This window comes from Sceloporus occidentalis, unplaced genomic scaffold, assembly GCF_023333645.1.
Source record: "Sceloporus occidentalis isolate IW3139 unplaced genomic scaffold, rSceOcc1.0.p SCAF_15, whole genome shotgun sequence".
NCBI lineage: Eukaryota > Metazoa > Chordata > Lepidosauria > Squamata > Phrynosomatidae > Sceloporus > Sceloporus occidentalis.
The window spans coordinates 13,223,021-13,243,707 of record NW_028316995.1 but is presented as its reverse complement, the minus strand read 5'-3'; the positions used below and the strand labels follow the sequence as shown (position 1 = coordinate 13,243,707).

Genomic DNA, 20,687 nt, shown 5'->3' with positions numbered 1-20,687 from the left:
GAAAGACAATGAACAGCGGGTGGGCTTTATGGGTGGGTTTCTCCAAACGGCACATCAGGTTTCCGGCACACCGCGGCCTCCTCCCTTTTCTCCGTTGCTAGGATACGAGAGGACGCTCTGCTAGCACTCGCTGCACTGCGGCAAGGCAACCAAGCGCCGTGCAACCTGTCTTGTCTGTGACACGAGAATCTCTCTGCCCAGTTCCTCCGTGCCATTCTCACTCACCCTGCATTCCAATTGGATAGCTCTCCAGCCACTTCTGGCTCCGATTGGCCTGTTGGCTAGCGTGGTTGGTTGCGCCGGTCCCGGCTCCTGCGATGTTCCCGGGGTGTGTTTAGTGGAGGAGCGGCCCTTTGGACGGTGAGCTATCAGGTCACGATCGGTACCCGCACTCATTCATTCTCATCATGAATCTCTGAATCACGCCAAGGAAATGTAACATGATCTGTGTTTTGTCTGTTGTATTGCGATGTAACGATGCTGATTGTGATGTGACTTGCAGCGATGTGTGGTAATTGTATTGTAGAGAGCACTTTGTCTCATGTAGAATGTCTTTATATGCAGGTCATCTTAAGCGTTGTTCCCTGAACAAGATACACTAGATGTAGAATGGGCTCTTTGCCCTATAAATAACTAGAAATGCTATTGTTTATCTATTATCTATAATATGCAAGTGCTTCTAAATTTATCTAGAATTATACATTTTCCAGAATTTCTTTAGAGATGGACCCCTAAATGATTTTTTAGGGTCCCTAAAAAGCCGGAGCTGCTGCTAGTCAGAAGCTAGTAATATAAATACGCAAAAGGCACTCCTTAAAGAAAAATGGACAGGGCTCTTATAATATGTTTTATTGTCGTGGATTTCTATGAAATGATAAAAAAATTACTTTAACCTGTAAGTAGAGAAAAAAAAAGTTTGGAGGATCTCTAGGGCTGCCGCACTCCATCCCCATTGTAGTCTGTTTTTTTGTGCCACGTTTGGCTGCTCGATGTGGAAGGAAAATGCTCCTGCTGAAATTACTGCCCCTGTTTTTTTTTTCGTATGTATATATAGGAGGTCTCGTTAGACCCCCAGGAACTCTTACATGAGCCAGCACTGCAGCTGGCTGGTGGTGAGTATAGTGCGCATACGCTTTGACAAGCAGGAGGCAAGCTGGGGGGCAGGAAAATAGGCAAATATTGGGGGGATTCTGGAGACTCCCTCCATACATTTGCATGGGGGTGCAAAATGGCACGATAACAGGGGCAGTCAGATATCATATGTCAGATATCATAAGTGTATGTGATGGCTGGAGTGTCCCTTTAATCAGTTACAGAAATAGCTGTCAATCTTGACAAAGCCTTACCACGTCTCTAACCATACTTGATCCTTATCATAGCACTGACCGGTGTTAAAATATGTACTGAAACATTGTCAACATTATCGGGGGGGGGTGCACCTTCTTGCCTGGAGGACAGGCAAAGCCAAGCCCCATCATCCCCCCCCCGGTAACTAACACACACGCTGGCACAAATATTTACACACATACTCTTCCATCAACTCATACTAACACAAACTTACACATCCGTACTCTTGCTGTGCACACACTAACTGATCGTTCATCATACACCTCTTGGTACACGTTGCATGGATATTAAAAACTCTTCAGTAAAAAAAGGACATTTCAACTAAAATACTACTTCTTACTTCCATAACCAATTAAAGCCCACATTTAGCTGGAGTCTTTTTGTTCAAGCTAGGGAAATAAGCTTAAACCATCTGTGGAGATGGTCAATTTATTTATTAGTTTACGTTCTTCCTCTCAATGGACACTCCAGCCATCATATGCACTTCAATACACATGATAGCTGCATGGTCCCTTTAAACAGGGGACACTGTGGGAGTGGGTTCAGACCCTTTGTCCTCATGCGTGGAAAGTTCTCCCATTGATTTCAAAGAGAGCACTTTCCTTCCACTGATTGGCTGCTTCAAGAAAGTGGAAGGAAAATGTTCCCATTGGCTTAATTGAAATGGTCTTTAACTTCCTTATCTGTGCACCAGAGGCTGGCACCCATGCAAAGTGCAACTTATTTATTCATGGCATGAATGCAAAAGTAATGCAAAATGAGAGTAAAGTGTGTAGCTACTATTATCATAATGACAGAAGTACTTAAAGCTCTGTTGCTCACTCGATAAAAAACATAGTTTAATACACATTTATTAAACCTTTTCAAAGAAGAAAAAAGTACTAACCTTTAGGAGAAGCTCTTAAATCAATGGGACTGCTTACTGTTCATGCACAACCCCCCCCCCCAGAACCATTGCAGACCAAGTGAAACTCTAGGAGAGGGCCTTTTGGATGGGGATGAGTTGATCGGGCTGGATCATCTGGTTGTTGGTAGGTCAGGTAGGGTATGGTAAACCAATGGAGTGATCAGTGTAGTGGAGCGGCAGATGAGGAACAGTGACAGAGTGACTAGTCTAGCTGCAGTGTTGAGGACGGATTGGAGCGTATAGATCATACATGTGCCATTTCATTTCTTTATTTCACCTTTCAGTCTAGTCTTTTTAGTTCTGAAACAGAAATTCACCAGCTCATCTGCTTAAAACACATCTTGTCTGATGTTTCTTTTTCAAGCATCATCTTAATTTACACATGAATGAACATGTCTAATGTAAATTGCATTGCATCCTATGTTGCGACTAAAGGGTTAATACGGTTCGGCTTCATCTGCCAGATTTAGCAGCACTAGCTCTGCCTTCCTGTTCTACATTATGGATGGGCACTAACTGGAGATGCTCTGTTTCTGCAGACCTCAGAATTGTAGAAGAAGCAGCTTTTTGATTGGACGCACCAGCCCTTAGCTCCTCCCATTCAGCGTCTGCTCCAGTTTCATTCCCCAACTATCAGCTCACTGCTGAGAATTCTCTTCATTCATAACCCTTCCTGCACTGATGTTTCTCCCTCTCTGACCAGGTAATTTATAGCACGTGCAAAAAAATGTTTTCCGGATCCTTAATCATTTTAATCCTTGTTGGTGCTAAAATACTTTCAATTTAAATCCTGAACATTTGTTAAATTATGATATGTATCGATATAGAAATATAGGAATTGATGGCAGATAATAACCATTTAGCTCCATCTAGTCTGCTCATTTTTGCCTGTTAAAGATTTAGACCTTAAACAGTGTTTGGTCTCGTCTTAGATTCAGGATAGCTTTATTCTTATGCTGTACATGTTTAAATACTCTTACCGTGTTAACCTCTAGCACTGTGAATATGCTTTTTTCTGATTTCTGAAGATAATCACTGTATTTATCTTGTAATTATTGTAGGCATCCATTGACAAGATGAGTGGTGGATATTCAGAAAACAATAATTATCCCTATGATAATAATCAAATGGTTTTGGACATGATTCTGTATTCCCTTGTTGGTGTTCCTCAGCCAATTAATTGGGAGAGTGTCGCAAGGCTGGTTCCAGGATATACATCCAAAGAGGTAATATGGGAAATACTTTCTTCTCTAAATGGTTGGTGGGCTTTGATTGTATTAAGAATTTATATTTTATGCAAGATGTATAATGAATTTTATTCTTAATCCCTGGTCTTTAAAGTCGCCAGGATATTATATCATAACATGTGCCTATCCAGAGAACCTTATACCACGAGATTTGTATAACTACTACACTTACTATACCTCCCGTATACTGTAATACATACATTTACAAAATCCACGATCAAAGGTTATTTTCCAGCTTTTTACACACGTTTGGGGGTCACCGGGGCTGTAAAATAAAAGCATCTATAAACAAAGTGAATATTTGCTATTATTAGCCATTCGACTGTAGTTTTTGGTTGAGAGTTATAGGGGTGGCAGTCAAACCGCTAGAGGCCATGAAATCATAGAGTGTATGATTTTCACTTATAAGTTTAGAACTGGTAATTCTGGTCAATATTTTTCCGGTAAAATGTTTCCTTTTGTTTTTATAATGTCACATAAGAAAATGTTTTAGTTTTTTTGGTTTATTTTTCGTGAAGTCGCAGGAATTCGGTAGTTTGGAGGTAGCTTGATAATTCACATGTCAGTGCCCGTGCAGCTGGGTTTTATCACCACTTTAGCTCATAACCTTATGGCTCCTGCCGTTTTGCATCATTTGTTCATTTAATAAACCATCAATAATTTATGTATATTCATTAACAGCAACACAAAGCCCTTCTAAATGATTTACTGCTCTTTCTTATCAGAGCATGATGGTAAGAAGGCTAAGTATGCTGGTTATTCACTGGTTTCTTAAGCAGTTGATGAGTGGACTTTTCTAATGACTTCTTGTCGCTGTATAAGGTGACTCTGGTTATGTCCCTTAGAATGTAAAAGTCTCTGCCACTTTCTAAATCCATCAGCCTCTGTCCTTCATTTAATGACGGAAGTGAATTTTATCATGAATGTTTCTTCTATATTCATACAGTGTGCCAAACGATTTGAAGAACTGCAAAGCAATGGGGCATCTCCTGTAGACAACCAGTACAATCCATTAATGGCAACTGGAGGTGTACCTCTTGAAAACCTAGCTACATATATCAAGAGCTCTCTGCTCGATTCAGCAGAGGACCCGGAAGATATGGCTGTAGGACAAGGGAGCATCCCTGCAACAGGTACTGAATATTAGGGCCACTCTTAGGTGGACCCTGCAGTGCTGCTGCTTACTGCTCTTCCTCCTGCAGGGTCCGCGTGTCATAATCCTTGCACTTTACCAATCCAAAGTACATTGATTGAGTAATTATATTTTGTTTATTTACATACATTGATCTCTTCTTGTGATTAAGGAAGACCTGGCGCTACTTCAAAATGTTCTGCTGAAAATGACAAATCACCATCCACTATGAATGGAGACTCTGTAGGAAGCCAGGGGTAAGACACCGATTTATAACACCAGCGAGCAGCATTCTGCAGGCTGATTTTTCTTTTTTGACGTCCGAAGCATAACTTGCAAGTTACATATATATATATATATATATATATATATATATATAGCTATAGATATAGGGATAGCTTAATTAAATACAATTTCTTGTTGCCAAAGTAACTATTGAATTCTCTCCAGGTGATTTCTCGAATTAGAATAACACACAAGAAATTCCAATTATCTGGGTGTTGCAAAAGTACAGTAGAGCTGTTAAATGGTGTTAAGTGTTGGACTAGACCTATGTATTAGTAACATCTTAAATGCAAAACGTTGGGTCTTCTACTAATAATAATAAATTGGGTTAAACCATATTTCTTTTTTTGCCTGCTGGTTCATAAGGATGATATGTAAGGCATTTCTCCTCTGAAACCCCATGCTAATGTGATTATAATTCATACTTTTTTGGTTTAAAGGCCAAAGATGGTCATCCATGTATGTGATGAAGCCAAGAACCTGAAGGAGGACTTTGTGTGTCCACGTGATCTCCTGGTATCAGAGATGAAGTACTTTGCTGAATATTTGTCTACTGATGCCCAGAGGTGGGAGGAAGTTGACATATCTGTTCACTGCGATGTGCAGATTTTCAATTGGCTGATGAAGTATGTGAAACGTAATTCAAATGATTCAAGTGACAAAACGGGGGTACCAAAGCTTGGTAAGTGTCAGGTCTCAACATTCTCTATTGTAATCTGAAAAACTAGATAGGTTGGATAAAACTGTATTTTTGGTGTTGGTTACATCATCAAATGACATTCATTTTCTTAATTGAAAGGAAATGCAAACAAAGGTTTCTATGGGACATCTGCTAATTTATCAAAGGAAAACTATGAAGAGTTAGTGGCCAGAAAATATATTGGCATTAGTTGTTTACTTAAGACCTTCTTATATATTTTACATTTTATTCCATCATTTTTTGCCAAGATTACCACATTTGTAAATTTGTAAATTTCACCTCACTATCATTGCATGACCCTCCTAGATATGTAATATATTTCATCATTTATTACAGAACCTTCAAACGTCATTTCAATTCTGATTTCCTCAGAGTTTCTGAAGATGGATTCGTTGGTAGGTAGATCAGATCTAGTGTTTTGGTTGCATGTTACATATTGTGATGGATGCAAAGAAAGATTATTTCCCAAAATAAATAGAATAGAATTTTAAATCACAAGATATTTTTGGTTGAAAGCAGCTTTCTTGGCAACATTATGAGACTTTATGAAAATAATTGAGGTCACTTATGCCACTGTATATGAAAGTAAACATGGATATAGCTACATTACCCCCTAGAGAAGATGGAGTCCTTTAGTCAAAGTTTATACTATTCAAGGATGTGTGACTGACCTAGGACAGCTTCCCCAGTCGCCTCCGTGGTTGGCAACCAGGTCCCATAATGGTGCTGAACGCCTTTAAGAAATGGGGCACCAGGATTTGGAATCCATAACGGTTGGGGAGATCAAACATCTCCATTGACACTGGGGGCTTAATTACCTGAGAGGGCAACCCTTCCCCTCCCCAGTTTTGTACCAGGGGGACTGCTGCCCCCCTTTGGACTTGCCGCCCCAGGGCTGGATGTGTTACTGGTACAACTTATTTGGCCAATATGAAGAAAAACAAATGTAAAGTCGATAAACTTTTGGTACCTCAGATGAAGACTATTTTCCTTTAGTAAATGACCACTAGTGTTTTGTAATGAATTTGCATAGAGGAAAAAACATTGTTTCTGTTTTTGGTATTAACATACCAAGATTTATTTACCAAACTATGGGATGCATATGAGTGGAAATCTAGCTTCTGACGTGCCAGCCACTGCAGGTTTCTCCTGTGAAAATGGCGGCTTGGTCCATCCTTATGCATAGCGATGTATATCAGTGAGATCACTTCATGGATTATGTATTATAGAGAATAAGTCAAACCTTTTGACAGGAGAAATTCACCTCAACAAGTCACGGTTTACTGAACAAACCCTCCAGATGTTACTTCACTTCTGTCAGATACCTGCTAACCCCAGACAATTTCTGAATGATTTTATTGTGCATTTTTATAGGTAGAAGAATGCATTAATTACTGTCACAAAAACATGAGCGCTATAGTGGCAACTCCATGCAATATGAACTGCATCAATGCAAATCTCTTGACACGCATCGCTGACCTCTTCACGCATAATGAGGCAGATGACGTGAAGGACAGAAAAGACAAGTTTAAAAGGTAAAAGTATAAAAATGCTTCCCTTTCTGTATTTTCATCAACCAAAACAACCGTTTTCAAATATTTTTCTTTTAACCTTTAGGTCACAGGTGGACCTTGTATAAACAATAGGGGGTTAAAGGTGCTGTTCCACATTTGTTGCCCAACTTTCTCTGATTTATATATGAATACATACTACTGTGGAATGCTTCTTAAATGAGTATATATTTCTTTTTTTTAAATAACATACTATTTTGCTGTATTTTTTTTCTTGAAACATTTCAACAGGACCTCTGAATCCTGTCTGTCTTCATTGCTCAGCCTTCCTATCTCTGGCAGAAGGGACATTACCTTTAAGGTCTTCACATACATCACTGCCATCACACCTGTCACACGAAACACCTCACGCAATAACACTTACTCCCCACAACTGGCCAATGTGGGTATTACTGTGAATTAGGATCTGTGTGCTGTTTCGCATACATGAGCATGAAATAAGAGGTGGACAGGGTTCTAGGTGGTTTACTTCACTTTACATGATGCAGAACGTATCTGGGGATATTTTAATTGCCCCCATGTGGAACAGCATCTTTAATATAATAATTGAAAAATGGCTGAGTCGCTGTGGCAAGTGACATCTCCCATTGGTTGATGTGGTGATAGGACCACTTTTTAAAGGTTACATATATAACCCCATTGATACTATTTGATTATAAATCAACCTTATACATTGGCATAAGGTCACTTAAACATTTTTTAAGCTTGATTGTGTTTTAACTAAATTCAGTTTTCTAATTTTAATTTCATTAGCAAAATATTTTGTAAGAAGATTGAGAGATTGTTCGACTCAGACTACAGGAACCCGGACTCTCCAGCAAACGCTTCAACTCTATACAGGTAAAGATCTAAAACAAAGCAGTGCTATACTGGGAAAGATCAAAAGCATTGTAACACTGAGGAAGAACAGATCTCATGTTGAAATTTTATTATTTTGGAGGGTCATCTCTAGAATTATTTTTTGTGTTAATGTTTAACTACAATATTTCTTTTCTAGATGCTGCTTGTGTAAGAGGCTTCTGACTAAGGAAGCAGAGCAAAAGATTGCATGTCTACCAGGAAAAATCAACATAGACCAGTATGGAAACATAGTGTACTTTCACATAAGGTACATTCAGATATTTTGTTTTGTCTGTTCCTAGAGTAGCTTTACACCCTGTGCACCTTTGTGGTTTGGTGCTTCATTCATCCACTTCATTGTGATGTTCATTCCTACACTCCACTTACTAAAGGTGATCAAGGATATATTTGGAATAGCTGGATCATCAATATCTAACAAATAATGGTCCCATTTATTTTTGTATGTCATTATTTTTATGTTTCTTATTTAGAATTTGGATATTTTCATAATATAAATATAAATTCTACAGGATCGGCACCACTGCTGTCAAAATCCCAATTTATGTTAAACTACAATAATGCTCAACATGTCTTGGCTTTTTATGTCTTGGAAGGCCAAAATGCTCCTTTACACACTACCCAGTATGGGTGATCATCGTAAGCAGGGATAGTTAGAGGGTCCCTCCTGCCGTGTCAGCATTTATGCCACAGGACAAGATTGTCCGAATGTCTGTTGTCCCAAGAGCTGTTTTACTGAATCTGTCAGATGGGAGCCAGCAGTGCTACAGTTATGACAAAAGAGAAACGTGGCTGTCATCAGACAGGGAAACCTCTCTACTGAGGATATACTATCAGGACCTAGTGGTTGTTGAGAGCACTTTATTTTTTTCACCATGATGTAATAATACATCCTCATGGCGAGAAGGAGCTAATGGAATTTGTTAAAACATTAGTATGAAAACTGGCTTCAGAATTCAATGTCAAATCATTGGTGTCATTATTTGACTAAATTTATAATTTCATAATGCCTTGTGAAGTCATGAGTTGAAACCACAACTTGGTCCTTTCACTGTTAAGACCAGTGAATGTCATAATTTTCAGATAATTATTGAACTTGACAAAATCCATTGGGCATTAGGGATGAGTGTTGTCAGACCCGTGTTAATTAGGGAAATTGTACAGTAGGTTTGCATGTGTAAAATGCACTTTCCTTTGTATATGCCAACGTTCCTGCATTATTTAATTCTGCACCTATTTTTCAGGGACAAAATGTGGGATGTCCATGAGTACCTGACCAGTTTATTTGAGGAGCTTAAATCATGGCGAGATGTTTATTGGCGGCTATGGGGGACTATAAACTGGCTAACCTGCTCCAGGTGTAAGCAAGTGAGTAGAGCTGTTGGTTGCTTTGCCGAACGCTCCACAACATGTAACTTTCCATTAAATGTGTCGTTTTTACATCTGGATTTTTTCGTACACGGTTATTTTTCACCAAAATATGGTTGCGTGAATGTGTTGTTGTGATTCAACTGGTTATCTTAGTGTGTGATGTAACAAGGTAAGCCTGGTCAGATATAAATGGGAACTTACCTTTGCTTCACACCCTAATGACAGCCACGCTACAGGTTCTGTAATTGTATACAGGTAATTCAGTAGTATATACCCCAAACCCTCTGGTTTTTAAAATATGTAGCCCATGATATTGTTTTTTAGCACACTATTTAACTCCTTGTGTTTCCCTGCAGTCATTCCTGTGCACTGAGCTGTCACATTGCCAGTATCACCCCGAACCGGCAGTGTATCCTGGTGCAGCAAGCTCCCTGGGGTCACCTGGCACCGGCATGTACCCCTGCTGTAATCAAAAAGTACTCCGATTTGACCCTACCCAGCTTCCGAAGGTAGCAGTCTACCGCAATGATAACCTTGTCACACGTGAAACACCTTTTTACAAACATTTTGCTTTCTTGTCAACTAGGGCTGCAAACTTAGAGACCATGTCATTGCTTTGCCCGAGGGAGGTGAAGGCCCTTCTTCCAAAGTGCTCTATGACCTTCTGCAGCGCAGAGACATCATAGTCGTGCCTTATTCCGTCAACGGGAGTGGGTAAGAAGTCATTTATAACCTATGCATCTAAGATGTCCTGCGCCACAGGCTCATGTATTCCAAATCTAATCCAAATCTGCATTGGGCCTGAGTTATACAATTGGAATGATTTACTTGATGAAACCCTTGATCTTTGATATATTGTGTGTGTGTGTGATATGTATGTTGTTCTCTTGTGTTTTGCAGAGAGTCAGGGATCGTTTTAAGCAATGATAAAATTCTTGACTGTGATGTCAATTTAGGATCTAACCCTTTATGTGGGCCGAAGTATGGCGAGATAAGTGCTGTAAGTGCAATGTATATATATTATATATATCACAGAATGTTTTATCCTGAACAGATTGTAGAAGTACTTCTTAAATCCTTGTTCTATCTGCCTATTTTTAGGCAGAGCTACTTAAACTGTTTAGCTATAGATAAACCAGTGTTATACCACTAGATCAATCTGTGGAACCTTCCTTTCCAAAGAGCTCCTTAATCTTCTCTTAATAGTTGTTTTAAGAGATTATAGGCTTTGATAATATGGTGGGAAGTAAAGCTGTTAACATGTTTTGTCACTAGTTTGGCTTGTTCCAGCTTTTAGTATGGATCATATTTGGAGATAAAGTATGTTTTATTGTTTGCTAGTGTTATTATATATAATTTCCTATAAAAAAAATAAAAAAAAATATTTCACTGTAGAATAATACTAGTAAAGATGTACATAAGTATTAATCTGTAAACTTAATTTATACTAATACTCTGTGTAAGCTACCAACTTGTCTTATTGTTGTCGCTCATGTGGTCCTTCATTTCTGTTTCTCTCTTTCTTGGATAGTTTCTTTCAGTAAAAAACTTCAGTCTACAATTGGTAAGTAACCCTAGGAATATCTCGCTTGCCAGCCGATTGGGGCATTAGGGAGGAACCTAGGCTATGGTCCACTACCAATGCAAAAGCTTTTTGCTGTGAATCACAGGAACAATTTGGGGTCATGATAAATCTAAGATGAATCTGACGCTGAGTATTAGAGAGAATTGACACATGTCCAATAAACCAATTGAATTACCAGTACCCTATTAAGGCAAGCGACACAATGTGTTCTTCAGACTTTTCCCCGTGCGCCAATGCAATGAGATTACATGCACTCACCATCCGATTGACATGATGGGGCTGGGAACTTTTGGCTCGTGGGCAAGCTGAGCCAAATTACCCAGTAGTATGGTGTCACCTAAAACAAATTTTAGCAGAAAAAATCACTGTCCAGTACTGTCCCCCTTATCCATTTAACCTTAAAGTTACTTAACCTTACATATACACGGTAATAGTAAGCATGCCTTCCTTTTTTAGAGCCATTTAAAATAAATATAACACGAACAACAAAAATATGACATGCAAAGAAATGCAACATAATGCAAGTTTTCAGTTCAGTACTTTGGATCCAGATACAGGTGATATTATATCTATTGAGGGAAATAAACGTCCACGACTACTTAACACACCATACGCAGGAGAGAGTTTTACAGCTTCCATTGCTAGGTTAAAGTGAGCCAAATCTTGCAGCTTTTGTAACTCTCCAAAGTGCCTTGACAATGAACAGATCATAGAGGATAGTGAGATCGGTATGTCTTTAAGAAACAATTCAGAAAGAATGCTAGTTCTCTCTTGCTTTTCCTTCCTTGTCTCTTTTATGTTTCTTTCATCCAGTTTTGTTTGATCTTTTTTCCTGCTCTCTTATTAAACATAGCATTTTAACCCGTGCTGTGCCCACTTTATGTAGTATTTTTATCTTATTTCTTCTTTTGGCTTCAAAATAACTCTGGGCTCATCAATCGGGTTTACATTCCTTTTGGAACATATTTGGTGCTATACAACATATTCAATGCCTTTTGTGAATGGTAATTTGGTAAAGTTAATTTTAAGTTTTATTTCTGTGGTCCCCCCAAAAAATTTCCTAGTATATGTGTCTCCACAGTCATCACAAGTCATCAGAATTCTGTCCCTGGCACAGGGAAAATCTTTGTTTTGTCAAGTTGCATCGTCTTCTGTTTCAGAAGCAGCAGTCTTTGTTGTCAGAAGAGGACGACTACACAACTGGATCCGAAGTGACAGAGGATGAAGTTGGAGATGAAGAAGAGGTGTCAAGGAAACAAGGTAGTTCTTATGTTCTCAATGGCTTCCATGAAACACTGTCAGGTGGTGGTTAATAGAAACAGGGTGCTATCCAGTGGAGTATTTATGGGGATCGCTGATCAATGCCTGTGCCAGGCAAGTGCCCCTAGCCATCCTCTAGACCCACTCCTTAGTGGGCAGCAGTCTGATCTGCACCATCTGACCTACCAAGCTAAAGAGGACCTCTTCTGCTGTCTTCTTCCTGCATAGCATCAGGATATGAAGTCACAGTACTGTGCAAAAGTTTTTGGCAGGTGTGAAAAAAAACAAGAAGGTGGCTACGTAACCTTGCTGCTGCATACCAATGTGAAGGATTATGGATAATAAATAAGTTATCATTATACTTTGTGGAGTTTGATTTTTTATAGGCTCCATCAGAAATCTTCAGCTTCTTGCTGTTAGTGCTTTAAAAAATAAACATGTTAATAGTAAAAATCAAAACTCTAGAAATATCTTCAAAAATATCTTCAAAACACCATGCGTTCTTTTAGGAACACTTGCACAAAGACAGGGATTTTGTAGGTGTATGATTGAACAAGAGACATAGGAAACACAGCCCTACTACTAAAATTGGGTGACCAGAGAAATCAAGGGTTTTCATATCATAGATATAGTTACTAATAGCAATATGAACAAAATAATTAAAATTATAGCGACATATTCTGTTACCTGCCATTAAATGAGGTGTTCCCTCTCTTCTCTAAAATGAACATTAACATACGTTTACATAAGGTATAGGTGTAGGTGTTGGTGTTCTACACGTTCCGGTGTAATATCTGGGTTCTTTATTATTAAAATGTAAATTTAACAGTAACATTAAAATTAACAAAATACAAAACTAACAGTAACAAAAATAAACATAACACATGCTGGTACAGAAGGAAACAATGGTCCTGCTTTTGCACATTTACCATCTATTAGGTTAGTTTATAATCTGCCATCTTCCTATTGTAGACGGAAGTGGCATATTCTGGCCTCTGCCTCCGTAGAGTGCTGTACCCGAGGCAGCGAACTAGAATATAATATAATATATCCTGGTTCTCAGCAGTGAAGACGCTGCCTGTGGAAATTAGTGTTTTCTGATTATACAATCATATTCGTATGAAGGCAATGCTTTGTCAGATGTTCTGCATAGATTACTTCTGCTTGGGGTCAGTAGGTGGACATAAGTGGCTTGTTACTCACACAGTATAAACACTTTCAGATAAAATCATAGCTACGCAGTTCAAATCAAGAAACATTTTCCCATTACCCAAGTGATTTTTTTTTTTTTTTTTGTCTAGTATAGATAGTTTAATAAATAATTCATTAAGCGAAAGATTATTAGTTCTTTTTTTCTTCTCTGCACCCAATTTTATAAGAACACCTCTCATATTACATGCATACCTCACTCATTCACACTACATTCACACCACACATATACTTGGGGTAGACATTAGATTGTATTGGGCGGAAGAATTCCCACAGGGGAGCGTCTAATCAAACAAGTCACTATATAAGTTTACCCACGGTCGCCATATTTGTTCATATATATTATGAAGGCCTCTGGAAACAAAGAAACCTTGTTCCATCTTATTTTGATATTTAACCTGAGCAACAACATCTCTCCAATTTATTATTGCCGATTGTTTCCATTTTCTTGCAATACAAATTTTTGCTGCTAAGTACAGCTGAGAAATTAAAATTTTTTGTACCTTACTCACTACCGGAAAATTGATATTAAATAAAAAAGATTCCACTGTGATTGTTTGTTTTATTTTTAACAACTTAGATATCATATCATTAAGGTTACCCTTTAGAGAATCAAGCATCGGGCAATCCCACCATATGTGTAGCATATCGCCTACATCCTTCTGACATCTCCAGCAAGAATTTGAAAATACTTTAGATATCTTATGTAGTCTTGTTGGAACTAAGTACCATTGATACATTATTTTATACTGAAGTTCTACCAGCGTTATACAGTGGGTATTCCGTATAACTATTGATAACCCTTTAAGCCATTCTTCTATGTCATATACATTTCCTATTGAATTTTCCCATTTCAATATGGGGGGATATTTTTCCCGAACATTAGATTCTCTGCTTAAAGACAATATTCTTGAGAGCTGTCCTTTTCTCTGAATGTTATTTAATAGCCTATTAATTTGGTGATTTAATGGCAATATAGACTTCTTGGATATATAGTTTTTCAACCTCATATATGAAAACAAATATTTGTTTTGAATATTAAATTTAATTTGCAGATCCGTAAACGAGATAATATTTCCATTATTCATTATGTCCGATATATTCGTTATACCGGCATTAGACCATGTTGTTATATCCATATTTTCAATGTCATATTTAGCTATGACTATAGGAGAATTCATAGAAATTGCTAGCGTTAAATTAAATGTGATCTTAAATTTATTCAGAGAAATCAATGCATCTACGATTACCTGATTATCTATCGATAGATGTAAAATTCTTTTTATGTTAGCCCAGAAAATTTGTGATGGCTGGCGAGGAGCCAGATATGTTGATTCGATCCCGTACCAAGCAAATGCTTTGGAATCAGGGTTGAACCATGCAAGAGCATGCATTAACATAGAAGCTTCATGTAATTTTGCAATATCTGGGTAGGATATACCTCCTTCTTTCTTATTAAGTTTGAGTATACGCTGTGATATTCTGGGATTTTTCCCAGCCCATATGTGATCAGCAAAAAGTTTTTGAAAATTGTGAAGTATACTTGCTTTAACTCTTAAAGGAATTATCCTAAAAAAGTACAATATCTTAGGAATGACATACGAATTTATGGTATTTACTCGTCCTAGCCATGACACTTCAAGGCTTCTCCATTTATTCAATGTAAATTTAACAGTAACATTAAAATTAACAAAATACAAAACTAACAGTAACAAAAATAAACATAACACATGCTGGTACAGAAGGAAACAATGGTCCTGCTTTTGCACATTTACCATCTATTAGGTTAGTTTATAATCTGCCATCTTCCTATTGTAGACGGAAGTGGCATATTCTGGCCTCTGCCTCCGTAGAGTGCTGTACCCGAGGCAGCGAACTAGAATATAATATAATATATCCTGGTTCTCAGCAGTGAAGACGCTGCCTGTGGAAATTAGTGTTTTCTGATTATACAATCATATTCGTATGAAGGCAATGCTTTGTCAGATGTTCTACATAGATTACTTCTGCTTGGGGTCAGTAGGTGGACATAAGTGGCTTGTTACTCACACAGTATAAACACTTTCAGATAAAATCATAGCTACGCAGTTCAAATCAAGAAACATTTTCCCATTACCCAAGTGATTTAATGATTATGTATAAGTCCGTTCTCTCTGGACACCTGTTATAACTACCGCATTTGCTCGATTATAAGACGACCCCCAAATTCAGAATATTAATTTAGAAAAAAAGAAAAAGCCTGATTATAAGACGACCCTATAGAAAAAAAGACTAGTAAATATTAATTCATGTAAACTATTTTTTCATACTGAATAAAAGCTATGATTGAGAAAAAAATGTTTTTTGTTTTTATTTCCTTTTATTTGCCAACCTGCCCCCCCAGTTATGTACATCTTCCCCCAGGCTTGCCATTCTGCCTCTCTGATATGCCTTATACCCCCTCTATGCCACTCTGACTCAGCGCTGCGGGGAATTCTCCTCTCTGGCAGCCAGGGAAGGTATGCGCGATGCGTGTAGACAACCTCCGCTGCTGCCGGCACTTTTGCCCCGGTGTAAGTGCCGGCAGCAGCTTAGGTTACCAGACAGGAGGACCCAGGTCCCCTGCAGTGCTGCGGGGGATCTGGATCATAGTCTCATAGTCAGACCTCTGTTGAGGTCTGATTAGAAGACGACCCCGATTGTAAGACGAGGGGTATTTTTCAGAGCATTTGCTCTGAAAACACCTTGTTTTATCATCGAGCAAATACGGTATTAAGAAGTGGAACTGCTGTTCTTGCAAGGTTCTGTGCAGCGCTGACTACACTGTCTACACTCTGTTTATTCCTTAACTGACGACACGCGGAACAACTATCACAAGGTTTGCGCTTGTTATTTTTTTCTAAAGCTTGTGCTTTTATTTACATAATGCCATGAAAAAAATACCAGAGGCCTGATATCCCGAACAGAAATGTAAAGCAATTGTTAGAGAAATCGTTTTTTGGAAATTAGTTTCAATATCCCTCAAATATTCTTTAGCATTTAGTCATGTCTTAATATCCATTTGTACATCATAATAACTGGATACATTCAGTGTGGCGAATGTCTAAATTTTCTTTTTTTTTCCAGTAGGAAGAAAGTCAAAGACGAAGAAATCAACTAAGCAGCCTAAAAAGCATGTTTCATCACCTTGTATAAGTAAAAGGGAAAAACAACAAGAAAAGGTAAATGTTTTAATTCCCAGCAATATAAATATGTTATGTACTCATTTCTATAGCGCGAAGGAGGTGCTGATAGAGCGTAGACTTTAGATATGCGTTATGTAGGTGCATAAAGTATTTGCTTCTATGATGCTAACAACAATGATCAGGTACCAACAGTTCCTCATTCAGAAAACATGTATTTCTAACTTCTGACATTGTTTCTCCTATTCTTTTGCTTTTAGTAAATTAATGCAAAACGTGTTGTTATTATAGTGTGACTATGCAACAGGACATAGTTTAATGCTTTTTTTTCTCTCTCACTCTCTAAACAGCCATCACGAGATTCCTCTCCATTTACGTGAGTGCATTTCTAAACAACTCTTTCTGTTTACTTTTCAAAGCTTTTTTGCATATATATATAATGCTCGTGTTTCAACAGAGTCAGTCTTCAGAGGAATAAGTGGGATGCCTCTCGTTCGTTAAGATATAACCAGGATGCCCAAAGAGAAGACGGTGTGTGTGACACTTAGATAACATTTTATTTTTTGACACAGGTATTATTCCCACTTTAAAAATGCCAACATTGGCAGAGTAAGTCTTTGGTAATTCAGCCTTTCCACTATATTTCCTTGTTATATGAAGACTTACAAATGAGAGACAGCTCCTCTTATCCTTAGGTGTAGCAGAAACAAAAAAATACCCAGAACAAGTCCCTATCTTTAAAAGTCATAAACACTTCTGAAGCAGCCGTCCCATCATAGGAGTGGAGTGGGCCTTTTCGTTCGGATCATGCATATCATTCTCACCATGTTTACCAAAATGGCTGTGGCTCATACCTGCAGATCACATGTAAAGATAAGTCTTCACTGCTTACTGGCAGAAAAACCAGAAAATATGCTGATACAGGTGTCCATGTTCTTTACTAACTTGATTGGATTGTCAACATGCAGAAATCTTAAATACTCCCATGCCGGTAGACCACATTCCTGCAAATAATCATTTACTTTTTCAGTTAAGGGTCTTCTTTGTAGAGAAGTAAAGTTAAACACTGTAAGCAAGAATATGTGCTCAGAGTTTAGACAGAGTGATCTGCTCCATCAAATGTCCATTCTGCAGTCCAAGTTATACATTCTGATGACCAGAAGAGGTCCCTCCTCACGAGTACCATACTGAATAGCCAGACTTTAGCAACATCTACTAGATACTCCAATATACTTTCTCAGTGGTCCTTGCAATTTCTGTCTTGAACTTGTTTGAAGTTCAACAAGGTTTTGAAGGGACAAGGTAGTCCCTAGGCTGGCCCTCACCTCAGCTCTCTGCCTAAAGTGAGATAGGATTCTGTTGGCTACCTTTTGCCCTTCACCACCTTTTAAAAAGGGAGCACAAACTACATACTTGCACAGTAAAATGTGAGGTTTTGAAGGTCTCTAGAATTTTACATCCGTTATTTAGATTATTCAGACCACCAATGAAGAACATCTCTTGAACTTGAACTACAATCCACACTCTGAGTATCTACATCTTGAGGAGAGTGACAGTTTGCAAGCATCTACATACATTCGGAAACCACTACATGCTTGATACTCTTGCCCTAAAAATACTTGATTATTATATGCATAGTTCTTTGAGTGGTTATTTCCTATCATGTCCTTTGTTTATCATATGCCTCGCTAAATATTATAGGAGATTACCTGAGAATTATCTTTCAGTATTTCAAGGAAAGGCTTTGATTGTTTTATAAATGTGTTTAAGAGGAGCTTTCAGACAATTGGATGGCCCATAAGACACATATATATATATATATATATATATATCTGTGGTTGATTGACTTAAATTGTGAAAATAGAAAACAAATGAACTTTCCTTTCCTTTTGTGTCAGACCAGCGAAGGATGACTGAAATCACAGGTCACCTGATAAAAATCAGATTAGGCGACTTGGAATGTGCCAAAGCCAAGGAAGGGAAGGACGTAAGTATTACTGTATATTCTCCATTGCTTACCATATACTTACTTGTTTTTCTTTGCATGTTCTTGCTATTATTTTTTAAGGGAGAATCCAGTTTATTATTTGGTGGCACTAAACTGAAAATTGGTTATGTGTGGTTCCTTTACCTATGTCTACAGATATTTTGTGTATTAAACATTTTGTCATAGTGTCCATTTAATTAGAGCGTATACAAGATGTTGCATTGCTTCAGATCTACTTATCTATAGCAGGCAGCAGGTATATACTCGAGACTGGAAGCTCAAGTCAAGGCTAGTGCTCAGACCAATGCTCGACAGAGTAATACAGAAAAGAACCCAAGGTAAGAGATTATATATATATATATATATATGTGTGTGTGTGTGTTTTGGGCATTCACATCCACATCTACTTCATATAAAGCTAAAACGTCTGCCAGCTTCAATGTGTCTGTCTTCCTTCTCTGATTCTCTGACATAGCTTTTTTATAATGGTCTGTGGTTTCAATTTCACTTCTGTAGTTATCTATTAATCAAATGTATTTTTTTTTACTCATTTTGTAGGTCTAAACCTCGTTTTGGTCTGGGAAGGCCAACATAAATAAACCACATACTGATTATGCTATTGCAACATTGAAACTGGAAGCTTGGTGAAATTAATGATTTGCCTTTTTGGGAGAGGCAGGACCAAGCTTAGATGTTGGGCAGCAGACCACTGGCGTTCCAAAGCTTTGATGGTGTGGCGCATGAGCTGGGCACAGCTTCCTCAAACACTGGTGGACCACCCGCAGAATAAGGGGAAGTAGACAAAAGTTTTGCCGTACTTGGAGCCCAACCTTTTGCCTCATGCAACGTACTACAGTTGAGGAAATCTGGGCTTATGCCTTGTCTGCCATATTACTGGGTCATTTGGAGAGGGTCATTTATTAAAAGCTTTGCAAGTTTTACCATGTAGAGGCTGCATCAATTGTTTTGTTTTATCTGTAAATATTTTTTTTTAATTAAACATATTTTAAAAGGAAATTATTGCATGAGTTATTTTTTCCTCTATATTCACATTGAAGGATATTTAACGGATTAATATTTACTATCTCACTGAATGGTGCAGTTCCTCTTATACAGAACACTAACTGAACTTTCTAGTATGCTAAGCAAATAAACCTCAGCATATCAATTTGCAACAACTAACCAGTGCCTTCTTTTGTGTCACATAAAAATATAGAATTTGATTGCATATAAGAACCATTCGGACAATCTAGTCTGCTCATTCTTCCTGCTGTAAAGACATTAATACGTCCTTGGTCCTGTGTAATATTCAGGGTAGCATTGTGTCTATCCCATGCATGTTTAAAATCCTTCATTGTATTAGCCTCTACAACATCTGATTGAAGGCTGTTCCATTTATCTACCACCCTCTAGGTAAAGTAAAACTTCCGTACATTACATCTAAACCCCTGACCCTCCAGTTTTGGATTATGGCCTCTTGTGCTCACATTTCTCCTCATTTCAAATAAAAGTCTATCCTGTACTTTAAAATGTAAGTATTTTTAAATGTTTCTATCACATCTCATTTATTATCCTGCAAACCATTTACTATTTGTCACTGTGAATCCTCTTTAAAATGAAGATTTTCCAGAACAGTACACCCTGTAAAGTGACAGAACCAACTCTATCTTTCTGCTACTAATGCCTCTAGCTATACAACTCAGCACCCTGCTTGCTTTTTTCAGCGCTTTATTGGATTATCTGCTTACCTCTAAATCCTCAGAAATAATTACTCCTTTTTCTGTTGTCACTGATAGAACAGTGCCCCCAATGCTATATTCTACCCTACAATCTTTACATCCCAAGTGCATTATTTTGCATTTATCAACATTAAACTGCAGCTGCCACACTCACAACCATTCTTCTCATTTAGTCACAAAACTTGCCATATGGCCTGTTCCGCCAGGAATGTCTCCTGTGTTGCAGTCCTTTGTTACATACCATTTGTAATATTGCTAAAAATATGAAACCCAGTACTCATCCCTGAGGTACTCCACTAGTTACAAGACCTTCCTCGGAATATACACC

At 38.1% G+C, this 20,687-nt stretch overlaps 1 protein-coding gene across 3 annotated transcripts; it reads left to right on the top strand.

Annotated features, from left to right (window-relative positions):
- Positions 1–3,330: 3,330 nt before the first annotated feature.
- LOC149303275 (SANT and BTB domain regulator of class switch recombination-like) lies at positions 3,331–19,215 on the top strand. 3 transcript variants are annotated; one of them, XM_089481575.1, is made up of 20 exons: positions 3,331–3,480; positions 4,448–4,634; positions 4,806–4,890; positions 5,359–5,600; positions 5,955–6,013; positions 6,993–7,153; positions 7,943–8,029; positions 8,187–8,297; positions 9,292–9,415; positions 9,775–9,927; positions 10,005–10,132; positions 10,319–10,418; positions 10,950–10,982; positions 12,164–12,263; positions 16,581–16,672; positions 16,984–17,009; positions 17,091–17,164; positions 18,532–18,620; positions 18,867–18,958; positions 19,179–19,215. In XM_089481575.1, exons 1-20 carry the CDS (start codon positions 3,331–3,333, stop codon positions 19,213–19,215), a joined length of 2,130 nt encoding a protein of 709 aa, XP_089337701.1. The 3 variants fall into 3 exon arrangements, with proteins under 3 accessions (XP_089337701.1, XP_089337700.1, XP_089337699.1); XM_089481574.1 differs by having other exon boundaries at positions 16,578–16,678; XM_089481573.1 differs by having other exon boundaries at positions 12,164–12,266; positions 16,578–16,678.
- The last annotated feature ends 1,472 nt before the right edge of the window (positions 19,216–20,687 follow it).